The 13713-nt window shown below is 32.2% G+C and overlaps 1 protein-coding gene across 2 annotated transcripts; it reads right to left on the bottom strand.

The window, feature by feature from the left end:
* Nucleotides 1-4538: 4538 nt before the first annotated feature.
* Nucleotides 4539-11500, bottom strand: LOC124896077. Of its 2 annotated transcripts, XM_047407349.1 has the most exons (4): nucleotides 11328-11497; nucleotides 11150-11234; nucleotides 11011-11078; nucleotides 4539-4925 (listed from the first exon to the last, which is right to left on the bottom strand). In XM_047407349.1, exons 1-4 carry the CDS (start codon nucleotides 11396-11398, stop codon nucleotides 4820-4822), a joined length of 330 nt encoding a protein of 109 aa, XP_047263305.1. In that variant the 5' UTR covers nucleotides 11399-11497; the 3' UTR covers nucleotides 4539-4819. The 2 variants fall into 2 exon arrangements, 1 of the variants encoding a protein (XP_047263305.1); XR_007052499.1 differs by lacking the exon at nucleotides 11011-11078 and having other exon boundaries at nucleotides 11328-11500.
* Between the last annotated feature and the right edge of the window lie 2213 nt (nucleotides 11501-13713).

Below are 13713 nucleotides of genomic sequence, written 5' to 3'. Positions count from 1 at the left end.
TATTTTTATCAGTTTTAGCCGACAACCATCTCAAAATTCTTGGACATGAAACTTCTTCCTAGTAGTTCACTTGTTGTCTCAAATAAGGAATGACTTCAAATGCCCAAGCCTATAAAATAACGTCAATAAATCAAAAGGATTATTGAAAAATAAAAAAATAAATCATGTCGTTATAAAAGAAACATTTACCATGAAAGCCCATGGAAAGCCATATAAGTTGACTGTCCTTGGCGTTAACGGAGTCAACAAATATTTGACAGTCATTTTGTAGCTTTCATAACCTAGGGATAGCTGTTAAATGCCTCAAGATCCTCAGACCTTTATCAAACCAAATGGTAAGTTGTTGTTAATGTCTCTCGCCCAAAAAATATTATGTACAGACTAAACCAAGAACAATGATTGTTTGTGCTTCTTTGAAAGTCTTTTAGCTTTCAAATCTTTTATCAAATTTATGTTTTTGAAGCTTGGACCAACAAGGGACACTAGGTCATCACAATCACTTGACTTGTCTTTGCCTTTTTTTAGTGTGTGGGGTGCTTTTTTGGGGGTTAGAATAGGTATAACTTGAGACAGAGAAGGAGGATAACATTTTAATCCAATAACTATGACAAACTCCTTCCAATCAAAACAAACAGACATGCCACAATAATTTAGCCACACCTCATCTATCTTATCTTTATTTTCATACATAAACCTACACTTGAGAAGATCATATACCATTTTCATTTGAAAATGAGCATTGTTGTCCTTCGACAAATCAAGATATTGCCTAAAGCAGCTGTCCCTAAAATAAACATCCAATTTTTGTTCTCAAAGTATATTTTTGAAGGCGCCGAAAGATTTTTCAATGGTCGACTTAACCACAAAATCACCCGTTAAATCTGTGGTACCATCGCACTATATTCTTATAGGATAATGATCAATGCTGAAGGTTTTGACCAACACTTCGGTGGAAAGGCTATTAGCATTTGGATCATCTCTTTTGATATATTCCTCCTCCCAATGTTCATCATCTCCTGCTCCTGATTGAGATAACGCTTGTAAAGCAAGCTCATAGAGTGGTGGATGTAGCCTAGCTGCTTCACTTGTTCCTTTACTTGGACTTGATTCAGTTTTTTTTCTTTTGAGAGCCATATTATCTAAAGTAACATGAAAATAAAATAGATTATAATTTATTCATACATCGTTAAAAAGGGATAATAGTAAATCAAATATGTACAATAGTAAAATAGCAGTTCCAATAGACCCCACCTTTGTTGCACCAAGTAAGATATCTATTGCAGCATATAACCAACCTATTGCAGCAGATGATCAATATGTTGGAAATAATAAAAATAGGCCACACATTTATTGCACCAGATAGGATATCTATTGCAGTATATAACTAACCTGTTGCAGCGGATGAGTAATTCATTGGAAACAATAAAAATAAATCACTCATTTATTACACTAGGTAGGTTATCTGTTGTAGCCTATAACCAACCTGTTGCAGCGGATGAGTAATTCATTGAAAATAATAAAAATAGATCACTCATCTGTTGCACCAGGTAGGTTATCTATTGCAGCCTAAAACCAACCTATTGTAGCGGATGAGTAATCCATTGGAAATAATAAAAATAGGTCACTTACCTATTGCATCAGGTAGGTTATCTGTTGCAGCATATAACCAACCTGTTGCAGCGGATGATCAATCTGTTGGAAATAATAAAAATAGGCCACACATCTATTGCACCAGGTAGGATATCTGTTGCAACATATAACCAGTTTGTTGCAGCGGATGAGTAATCCATTGGAAATAATAAAAATATATCACTCATCTGTTGCACCAGGTAGGTTATTTGTTGTAGCCTATAACCAACCTATTGCAGTGGATGAGTAATCTGCTGGAAATAATAAAAATAGATCACTCATCTATTACATCAGGTAGGTTATCTGTTGTAGCCTATAACCAACCTGTTGCAATGGATGAGTAATCCGTTGGAAATAATAAAAATAGCTCACTCATCTGCTGCATCAGGTAGGTTATCTATTCCATCCTATAACTAACTGATTGCAGCAGATGGCAATCCATTGGAAACAATAAAAATAGGTCACTCATCTATTGAAATAGATTACTCAGCTGTTGCCAAATGAGTTATCTGTTGGATCAATATTGTTTAGATTTCTTCCAAACAGAAGAATCGTCTGTCGCAAAAGATGAATGATCTATTAGATTATTCATTTGTTGCATCAGATTTTTATTATTACATCAGATTATCATTTGTTGCATCAGATGTTTAATCTGTTGCATCAGATGTTTAATCGATTGCATCAGATGTTTTATCTGTTGCGTCAGATGGTTCATCTATTGTATCAAATGTTTAATTTGTTGCATCAGATGGTTCATCTGTTGTATTAGACGGTTCATCTGTTGCAACACCATTTTTACCAAGAAAAATAACAAAATCAACCTAGCACACCAACACAACACACACATACCAAGAATATCAACGGTGATAGAAAATTCCCAACGTATCGAATCAATAGTTCGATAACAAGAACTACAATAACAATAAAAAATTATATTTACACCACAAAGAGTAAAGAAGAAATGCCCGAAATTAGGGTTTTTTTCAGTCCACATTTCAAATTTAAGCAAAAAATATTAAAATTGTTAACTAATACTAGAAGAGAAGTTGGCTCAAGTTAAGTTCCTCTGTTTCTTCATAACTAAAAAGAATTAATTTTTTACCTGTGAAAGAAGAAATGGGACGACAAAGAACTCAAAGTTGTTGTCGCCAGAGAACAATGCTTGTCATGCTGATTGGCGGATGAAAGTCAAAAAGGAACTCGCCCAGCTATTTGTCGTCGGGGCTTGAAGTCGCCAGGGATTGAAGGGAGAAATTTTGTAGAAATGTTGGTTGGGAGAGAGTTGAGAGAGACTGTCGAGAGAGAGAGGAGAGAGACAATTGATTTAGATAGGAGAGGGGTGTGGGTTGATTTATATTTTTGAAAAGATTAGACAGTTTTGAAAATATTAATCAAGTTCACAATTAACCTAATCAAGTTTCCTAATTATGTTTGACCCTTTAAGTTGGTCAATATCACGAATCCTTTATTCAAGACTTAAAAGGCATATTTCCTTCAATTTTCTCTAGTTTGTAACCCCTGACTTGTAACTCTAGCTTTGAATCAACTGAACTCAACTTGTAACGTTTGAATTCAACGTAACCCTAGCTTCAAATTAGGAACGAACGCAGAGATATAATTTTTTATTGTGAACAATGAAAAGCTAAAACAAAAATTTCTTCATCTCTTCCATCATCCGGTAGATTTGACGAGTTCATGTTTTCTCCTTAGAGTTCAATTTGATGAATTAGATTTGTATTTTGTGGTGTGTCAATTGATATTCTATCAAGTTGGGTCGAATTACGATGAAATATTTTGTGTTGGGTCGGGTTAGGGTGAGATATTTTGGGTTGGGGTCGGGTCAGGGTGAAATTTAATAGGATATAACTTTTGGTAATATATTATTACAAAATATTTTTTATTAAATACGTAGCATCTCAAGAGGGCGAGTGTACTCTACTACACTCATTAAACTTGGACATGAGTGTCGCGAGGAGTAAATAAGATTCACTTTTATATAGTATAGATGTATAATAGGTCACCTCAATAATTTAAGTGTCCCTTCCACCTTCTTCCTACTATAAATAGAGACATCAACTCTCTTCTACTATTTCATTTTTATGGCTTAAGTGATCTGTGAACAATAATCACATATAAAATTGTTGGATGTTCACTTCTCCTCTTTTTTTTTTTTCTTTTTTGTCTTAGTTGAAATTTTGTTCAAGACTTTCTGCAAAGTCTAAAACACAATGAATAATCTTTTGATTCTTGAAAACTATGTTAATCTCTGTAATTTTATTCCTTTTTTCCTTTCATATATTATTTGTTAGTTTATGCTAATTTGGTGCTTAAATTTTTATTGCATGTCTTTTACTAACGATGACAAGTTCTTTTCATAATTTTGTTTAAGTTTGTGGTAAATATGTGATAGTTTTGATTGATAACTTGATAGTAGCGATATGAAATTTAAGCAGTTTTACAAACTGTAAGTTTGAGATAGAAAAGTATAACTTTTCGTATTCCACAAAATATGTAGTGGACATCGGTTCGTTGCCCTCCATGTTTTCAGAAGTATCCCCTCCGTTCTATTTTACTCGCCCCAAAATTTTTAATTTAATTTCTCATTTTATTTGTTATTTTTCATTAATCAAGACAATATAATTTTTTTTTTTATCCTTAGTATTAATTGTTTTTTCTTCAAATTAAAATATAAACATCATTTAATTTAATAGGGGTACTATGATAAAGTAGCTATGTTATTAATTATTTTTCTTAATGTGCAATATCAAATTCGAACGAGTAAAATGGAACGAAGAGAGTATTTGATTGGGTGTTTTCTTAGTTTCAAGCGGAAGGATCTCCGAGTTTCTAATGCGCGATGTTCATACGAATTGTAAAAGAAAAAAAGATTTTTTTTTATAATTATGATGTTTGAAACAGCTTGCACACATTTTTATTAGTTCCACTATATACATGTCGTCCTTCATAAACAACATATATCAGGTAATTGTATTTATTGAGAATAAGACATGAAAAGAAATCACCTACGGAGCTAAAAATTTTAAGAAGGGTGTTCAATAAAATAGGAGCTCCTTTGAAAATGCTAAAAAGGTAAAAGTATTTAGCAGCCGGTGGGTTTTGAACCCATGCACGCAGTGCCCTTGGCACTTGCTAATCACCTTCTACCCCTGAGCTATTTCTTTCAGATCTATCAAAACACATGATATTTAATAAAATAGAGCAGCATTTTACTTATATATACAATGTAAAGAATGTTCAGAATGCTTGACCACCCTTGATAGGTTGTAGCTCCACCCCTGCCGAATATATAATTTGTCTTAATTTACAGGAATTTAAAAATGAAACTTCATAATTCAACAATAACAACAATAATAATATATTCAGTGTATTCCCACAAAATATGGTCTGAAGAAGTTGAAGTATATGTAGTACATATCACTACCTAAAATGAGATAGAGAGACTCTTTCTAATAGACCCCGGCTCGGGACAAATAAATGTATGACAAATAAAAAACATAAAACAAACAATAAAATGGGATACTACACCACTAAATAATAAAAAAAATAACACCCACCAAGTAATTAATTTTTCACAAAATTACAAACTAAAAGTTTAATTTATTAATCCTAAGCACTTTCATAAAAATGTAATAAATAACAAAACAATAAATTTCTTCAAGTTATTAAAATTCTATCTAAAAAGAAGGAAAAAGAAGTAAGAAAACTTCACGTGAAAATGTTAAAAATTTAAGAGGAGAATGATTAAGCTTCACAAGTAATCAAAGCAACTCATTCAGAATTAAATCCATGCCCACTGCAGAGGAAATACTAATCCTTTTAAAACTGAGTCAATTAGTATCTAGTCGACAAGTAGTGTTATTGATATCAATTTTATCCTTTATTTTATTTTTTTCAAGTTTTTATAAGTATATCTAAATTTTTTTTTTCAACGAAGCGGTGTCGGGTGACACTTTTTGTATCAAGGTTGGTCTGCTCCTGATTACAGCTTACGAATTACGAAAGACATGAACCTTGATAGAAAGGTGGGTAGGATACGCATTATATATATATATATATATATATATATATATATATATATATATATAAAAAACGATAATCATGAAAGAGTAACGGTCTTGAGCGCTCTCTAGCTAAACCCTAACCCTAATACAAAAATCTATTATACGAAAGCGGCCATCATGGCCACCACCTCCGGTGGGGTTGACCCATCGGCAAACACTCAGAATGAGAAAGAAGTTAATGTTAATGTGGAAAATCACAGAGATGCTAACAAGAAGATGACATACACTAATCTATCGAAACCTAGAAATTGTGAAAGCAGTATGGAAAGGATTTCTCCTAAACCAGTGGTAACATTTAGGGTGAACCGAGTATAACATGGAAATCATCAGAAATAAAAAGCTTAATCATTCAGGAAAATTACAATTTGCTGTAATTGGTAAATTTTTGTATGGGAAATCAGATATAATGGAGCTGAGAAAGAGTATTCCAATTCAATGTGGAATCAAAGGAGATTGTAACATAGAAGTATTAGACTCTAGGCACATTCTTATTGAAGGAACATATCAGATAGGTATTCCAGTTGCAAATACCTTTGATGTGCTTACATAGGAGATACATGAAGAAGAAGACAAAGATAATGCTAAGAGAGATGAGGAGAAACAAAGTAAATAAAGTACTAAAGAGTGGGTAACCAATAGCTTTCCGAAAGTATCTCAATATAAAGCATTGGAAGTAGGTCCAGATGAAGAGGGAGATAGAGCACAGGCAGAAAAGGTTGAACATAAAGACAATATTTCAGTCAACAAGGATGCAATGTAGAACAGAAAGAAGTACAGAAGAAAGAAGAATTAATACAGTTAGATATAGAGTTTAAGAAGGGGGAGGAAGAAGTAAAGGTAATAGAAGATATTTTACCTTTAGCAATTCAAGTAGAACACCAGATTGAATACAACAATGAAGAGAAAGCATTCTTGGATGAAGTAGATTTGGGGAAGAATATAGAAAAGATTGGAACTGAAGGAAATTTGTCTCCTAGACAGATAGAAAAATTAAAAGATACTCAAGGCATACAAAGAAGGAAAGACAAAGGGGCTAAAGCTACTTCAATGCAAACTAGAAGCTCCTTAAAGAATAAGTATAGATGAATGCTCTAATTTGGAATATTAGATCAATAAATGCACAAAATACATTCACCAGACTGATCACATTGCAAAAAGGCATCATATTTCATTTATAGGTTTAATGGAATCTTTCCAGGATAACCACAATATTGATGAATACAAGAGGAGATTAGAAATGCAACATGCAACATTTAATACATCAGGAAAAATATGGGCATTTATTGATGGTGTGGTAAATGTTTCTGTAATAAAAGAAAAGACCAACAACTGACTATGAAGTTGGTAAATCAAGAATCTAATGTTACAATTATAGTTACATTGGTGTACACTAAATGTACTCAAGTGGAGAGACTAATTTTATGGGATTCACTGGAGGAGATGGCTAAAAAAATTCATGATCCATGGTTGATAGGTGGAGACTTTAATGTGATTATAAGTGAAGAGGAGAAATTAGGGGGTATACCAGTTACTGTAGATGAGACAGAAGACTTTAAACAATGCATTAATCCATGTAGTTTTGAGGATCCTGGTTTTAAAGGGAGTAAATATACATGATGGAATGGAAGGACTGATAAGGAATGTATTTTTAAAAGGCTAGATAGAGTACTGTGCAATGAAAAGTTGCAAGAACTTTTTCATTTCAGTACTGTCAATGAATATATTTCTAAACCTTTCAGGTTTCTTAATATGTGGTTGAAGGAGAAAACATGTTTAGAGGTAATAAGGGAGAATTGGAAAACTAAGGTAGTAGGAAATCCTTTTATCATATTTCATCATAAGTCAAAGAAGGTTAAAATTACTTTAACTAAGTGGAGTAAGTAGTACTTTGGTATCGTTTTCCAGGAGATTGCTACTCTGGAGGAAGTTATTAGAGTAAAGGAGAAACAATTTGAGGAACTTCCATCAGAGAGTAATAGAGAAAATCTGTTTAAAGCATAAGCAGAGTTAAATCTCCAATTGAGAAGAGAAGAAGATTTTTGAAAATAGAAGTCTAGATTAGAGTGGTTTAAAGATGGAGAAAGAAACACCAAGTTCTTTCATACTGTGGTGAAGGGAAGAAGAAACAGGCTAAAGTAGCAAGAATACAGAATGGAGAGGGTGATTGGCCGAAACACCAAAATGAAATTGCAGAAGCTGCAATAACTTTCTTTCAGCGACAATTTTCAAAAGGAAAAGACAATGCAGATTTTGATATGCTAAATGAACTACCAACAATGGTGAATGAAGAGTAAAATAAAGAATTAAATAGAATACTAGAAATTCAAGAGGTAAAGGAAGTTGGTATAGGGCTAAACAGAAATAGTCCAAGAGGTCCAGATGGTATGACTGGAGCTTTTATCTAGGATGCTTGGGACATTATAGGCAAAGATGTACATAATATGGAATAGCTTTCTTTTGTGGGTTTGAGCAACCAAAATTTGTTACTCATACAAATTTTGTTCTTTTACCCAAAAAGTTAATTGTGAATACTTTTTATGATATGAGACCAATTTCATTAAGTAATTTTGTTAATAAGATTTTTCAAGAATTATTCATGAGAGAATCAAGAGCATTTTACCAGATATCATTTCTGAAGAACATGCTGGTTTTGTTCAAGGGAGAAGCATTACTGAGAATATTTTGGTGGTCCAGAAAATCATTGCAGATATAAGAAAGAGGGGTAATATTCCTAACTTAGTAATCAAACTTGACATGATGAAAGCCTATGGATATAGTTGATAGGTTGTTTCTCACTAAAGTGCTAAGAAGGGTTGGATTTAGTGAATTGATGATAGATATGGTATATAGACTGGTGGGAAACAATTGATATTCTATTCTGCTAAATGGGCAGCCAAAGGGATTTTTCAAATCTTATAGAGGGTTGAAGTAGGGGGGATCCCCTATCCCCTACTCTTTTTATTTTAGTTGCAGAGGTGATGTCTAGATCCTTAAAAGCTTTGGCTCTTACCAAAGAATTTAAGTTGTTTGGAATACCGATAGAAAGTCCAAAGGTAAATCATTTTGCCTTTGTGGATGACTTGATAACATTATGCAAAGCTAAAATTCATACTTTGCAGAGGGTGATAGGTACATTAGAGAGGTATGAGAGAATGCCAGGACAGAAGGTTAATAATGAGTGTAATTTATTTGCACAAGGGAGTGTCTCAATGTGTGGTAGTAATGGCAGAAGTGATTACACTTACTATGGATGCCCTATTTTTCATATGAGGAAAAAGAGGGATTTCTATCAATCTATCATGACTAAAATTAGTGAAATGTTACAAGGTTGGAAAAGGAAGTTGTTATCATATGGGGGAAGAGCTATTCTCATCAAACATGTCCTACAAAGTATACCCATCCACTGCCTATCAGTGATGAGCCCTTCTTTGAATGTCATTACTACAATTCAAAAAATATTTGCTTAATTTTTCTGGACCAGTCATATAGGTGGGAGAAATGGGCAGTGGGTTAAATGGAATAATCTTTATGTTCCAGAGGAAGGAGGAGGACTTGGATTCAGAAAGATTCATGATGTGTCTATGGCTCTATTTGCAAGTTTTGGTGGAATTTTAGAACAAAAGATTCAATATAGAGTAGATATATGCACAACAAGTATTGTAAGAAGAAGAACCTAAATGAGATAGTGTGGAAATCAGGATCAGGGTCACAAGTGCGGAAAAAGATATTGCAAGCAAGGGATTTAGTGGAACATCAAATATTATGGAGAATCGGGAATACAAGTATATGGTTTGACAATTGGATTGATGTAGGGGATTTGTATAATATGCTGAAGGCTACCAGAGAATGGGATGACAAATATCAAACGGTGAAGGACATAATTCAAAAAAGAGCTTGGAATACTCAAGTGATTTCTCAGTTATTTCCTCAGGAGGTGGCTGATCACATCATACATACAGTTAAACTCCCAGTCAGGATGAAGGGTAAGATAGTCCGGTATGGAAGCTTGAATCAACAGGAAAGTTCACAGTTAAATTAGCTTGGCAATACATTAGACAGAGAGAGGACAAGAATTTTACTTTCAAAAATATCTGGCTTAGAGGATTATCATTTAAAATGACATTCTTAATGTGGATAATTTGGAAAGGAAAGGTTCTTGTTGATGATAATCTGAAAATATGGGGAATTGAAGGTCCTACTAGATGCTGGTGTTGCACTATTACTGATCAAGAAACCATCTCTCCTGTGTTTCTGAGATCAGGCACTGTTAACAGGACTTGGTCCTATTTTTCCTCTTTTGCAGGTACTAATGTGAATGACTATAGTCTCAGAGAACTTATTTTGGCTTGGTGGAATGCTGATGTGAGGGGAAGAGCTAGAACTTATTATTAATCCATCCCCAGCATGATAATTTAGAAACTGTGGAAGAGAAGGAACAACTCAAAGCATGATGAAAAGACTGTGTCAACTCACAGAGTAATATTCAATATCACCAGAAATATTGGATATTACTCAAAGTGAGGAACCCAAGACAAGTCTTTCCTACTGCATGGCCGGAAATACTGCAAGAATTGGAACAAAGAAGATCCAAGGTGAAGATTACAAAGGTAGAATGGAAATTTCCAGAGGAAGTGTGGATTAAATACAACACAGATGGAGCTTCTAGAGGTAGTCCAGCTGTGAGCTCCTATGCTTTTTGCCTAAGAGATGAAAGAGGGGGTCTAATATATACACAGGGCTCTACGATTGAGGATACTACTAATGTAGAAGAAGAAACATCTGCTATACTACAGACAGCTATTCATTGTGGACAGACACATTTCAACAAGGTCATAATTCAAACTGACTCTCTTATTCTGCAGAAAATACTGAATAAAGAATGGAAATGCCCATGGAATTTGCTAGATTCTATAGAGCATATTAGAACAATATTGACAGATAAGCAAGTACAGTTTCAACATATCATGAGGGAAGGGAACCAATTGGCTAATCATTTAACAAATCTAGCCATAGATAAAGGGGAGTTCAGTATTACATCATTCCAGCAATTAGAAGTTAAAGGAAAGAAGATTCTAAATAGTGGCAAGCTTCAATGTCCATACATACGACTATCATCAACAAAGGGATGAAAAGGCTGATGGCTATAGCTAACAGAGCTATCAGATATCACATGCATCTATTTACAACTCAAGAGGGCAACAAAAACTTAGACAAGCTGACTAGTCTATACAATCTCAACCATAAAAAAGGACTCGCAACAAAAGGAGAGGGTCATGTGGGATCAGTGCAACTAATACACCTGAGAAGAAGAATACAACTCAAATTCTTATGGTTTCGAGCATCCCAATATCTCCCCACCGGCCGTAACTGCAACCAAAATTGAATTAATAGGAGTCTACAGTAGGGGAAGATGAGAGGAAGCTGAAGGTACAACTTACTTTGAGATGTAGCTTTCTCCAGAGACCTAAAACCCTTAGATTAACACCAAAAAATGAGAAATTTTTCATCCACCGAAGAACACAGCTGATACCAAGCATAAGGGAGAAAATGAGTATTAACAGAGAGAAAATGCGTTGAAAAGAAAGAAGCAAATTCAATCAAAAAGAAGATTCTTACTTCTGAAAGATTAAAAGAGCAGCAACAACATTTATCCAAGGCAAAGTATTGATGATCCAAAGAATAAGCATGATGAAGTGTGGATTCAACACTGGAATCGACAATATTTTTTAGCTGGAATAGGGCTCAAGCGGCGGATAGGACAACATAAGGAATTACGCAACCCCATAGCATACTTACGACTATAATTAGTCGTAATTGGGCCCGGTACAAAATCAGAAAGCTGATGTGCCATTTTTTGTTTTGTTTTTTTATGGATGGGTTGGTCCATCTTATGTAGAGTCTATTTAATGTGTTTTTTAATTCTTTTATTAATAAATTTCTAATATTAAATTATTATATATATATATATATATATATATATATATATTAGTTTAATCGCACGTGTAATGTTTAATTATTTAAAATTAAATAATTTTATTTATTATAAAAAATTTTAATAAAGTGTAAAAATTCAAATTACTTTTCAAAAATCTTTTGAACTTTAATATAATAATGTAAATATAAACAAACATACATATATATATTTTATCACCAAAAGTTCCAAGTGTTGATGGATATCGCTTTTGCGTTTTTCATGTAGTACCTGTTTTCATTATTGCCACAAGCTAAGAAGGACGCATCAATTTGAACCATACTTGTGTTACGATTATTTATTTTTATATATATATATATATATATTTAAAATTTTTCTTTATTTTTAAAGTCAAATCTTTACAAAATCATTGATTACATTCTTATTACGTACTTAAAACTTTTAAAAATCTAGCACTTCTTAAATTTTCTTTATTCTATCGATTTTATACTTATTTCTAGATTTCTCAAATCTTCTTAAAATCAAATTTAGTTGATTTCGAATTATTAAATTAATAAAAAAAGTTTAGTTGTCATTAATTTTGATGACTTCTAATAAGGAAAGGTTTTATCATAAATACATTTAATTAATTTTTGAATCTTAAATTAGGAAAAAATAATGAAATTATGATGACTTGTAATAAGGAAATTTTTTACCTTAAATATATTTAATTAATTTTCAACTCTTAAAGATTAAAAAAAAATAGTGAAAAAAATGATTTTGTCTAAAGTAAAGACTTTTAATGAAGGGCAAAAAGTTCAAACAACATTTCTAAATCCCTTCACACTTTTAATATATTAGTTTAATCGCACATGTAATGTTTGATTATTTAAAATTAAATAATATTATCTATTGTGGAAATTTCTAATAAAGGGTAAAAAATTTAAATCACTTTTCAATGATCTTTCACATGTTAATACAATACTATAAACATAAACATATATTTTAGGGTAGCACATATATATTTTACAGCCGGAAGTTTCAAGTGATTGATGGATCATCACTTTTGTGTTTCTCGTGCAATACCTATTTTCTTTGTTGTCAGAGGCTAAGAGAGACGCATCAATGTGAGCCATATTTGTGGTACGATTATTTTTTTCTATTATTTAAAATCCTTATTTTTAAAGTCAAATCTTTACAAAATTGATTACATTCTTATTATATACTTAAAACTTTTAAAAATACGGCACTTCTTAAATTTTCTTTATTCTAGCGTTTTAATATTTATTTTTAGATTTTTCAAATCTTCTTAAAATCAAATTTAGTTGATTTAGAATTTTTAGAATAATGAAAAAAAGTATTAGTCGTCATTAATTCTCATGATTTCTAATACGGAAATGTTTTACCATAAATATATTTAATTAATGAAGGGCAAAAAGTTTAAACAATATTTCTAATACCCTTCACACTTTTAATATGGTATAGATGATAGATATGTATAGTGTCAATGGTATCAATTTTATTCTTTATTTTATTTTTTTACAAGTTCTTATAAGTATATCTAATTTTTTTCCAACAAAGTGGTGTTGGGTGACACTTCTTGTGTCAAGGTTGGTATGGTCCTGATTATGGTTTTCGGAGGACATGATCCTTGATATATATATATATATATATATTATTTCAATTTAATATTTTCTTATGACCACGCGAAGTGCGACTATGTTGACTAGTATGTCAAATATATCAAATATTTTTTAATCTTGTGGTATTAAACATGTCAAGTAAAAAACTGAAACTAAAAAGTTGTTAAAGAAAATCACTCTTTTTAAAAAAAGACTTAAAAAATAGATCAAATAAATTAAAACCGAGAAAATACTACTAAGTTAATTTGCTTAAAGTCACTTTATTAATCAATGGATGAAATCAAATATTCTATATTTTACTTTACTTAATTTAATTAATGAAAGGTGAAAAAGGGAAGTTTGTTATCGGAAGAATAAAAATGACTCAACAGAGATAATCTGGTGTTCTAAGAAATCACAACTTGAACGGCATTACTGCACAAGTTCAAATCACAAAATAGTTTTGTGT

The sequence above is a fragment of the Capsicum annuum genome, chromosome 1, assembly GCF_002878395.1.
Source record: "Capsicum annuum cultivar UCD-10X-F1 chromosome 1, UCD10Xv1.1, whole genome shotgun sequence".
NCBI classification, from domain to species: Eukaryota; Viridiplantae; Streptophyta; class Magnoliopsida; order Solanales; family Solanaceae; genus Capsicum; species Capsicum annuum.
Note: the sequence above shows the minus strand (reverse complement) of the source record. Positions and strands in the feature narration are given on the sequence as shown.

Bases quoted from the DNA above. Each gene is read 5' to 3' on its own strand.
- LOC124896077 (XM_047407349.1), bottom strand. From the start codon at position 11,398: ATGCTTATTCTTTGGATCATCAATACTTTGCCTTGGATAAATGTTGTT. The intron at 11,235-11,327 runs GTAAGAATCTTC...GCTTGGTATCAG, and splicing joins GCTCTTTTAATCTTTCAGAA to CTGTGTTCTTCGGTGGATGA. The intron at 4,926-11,010 runs GTGTATTAGTTG...TATATTCGGCAG, and splicing joins AGTTGTATTCTTCTTCTCAG to GGGTGGAGCTACAACCTATC.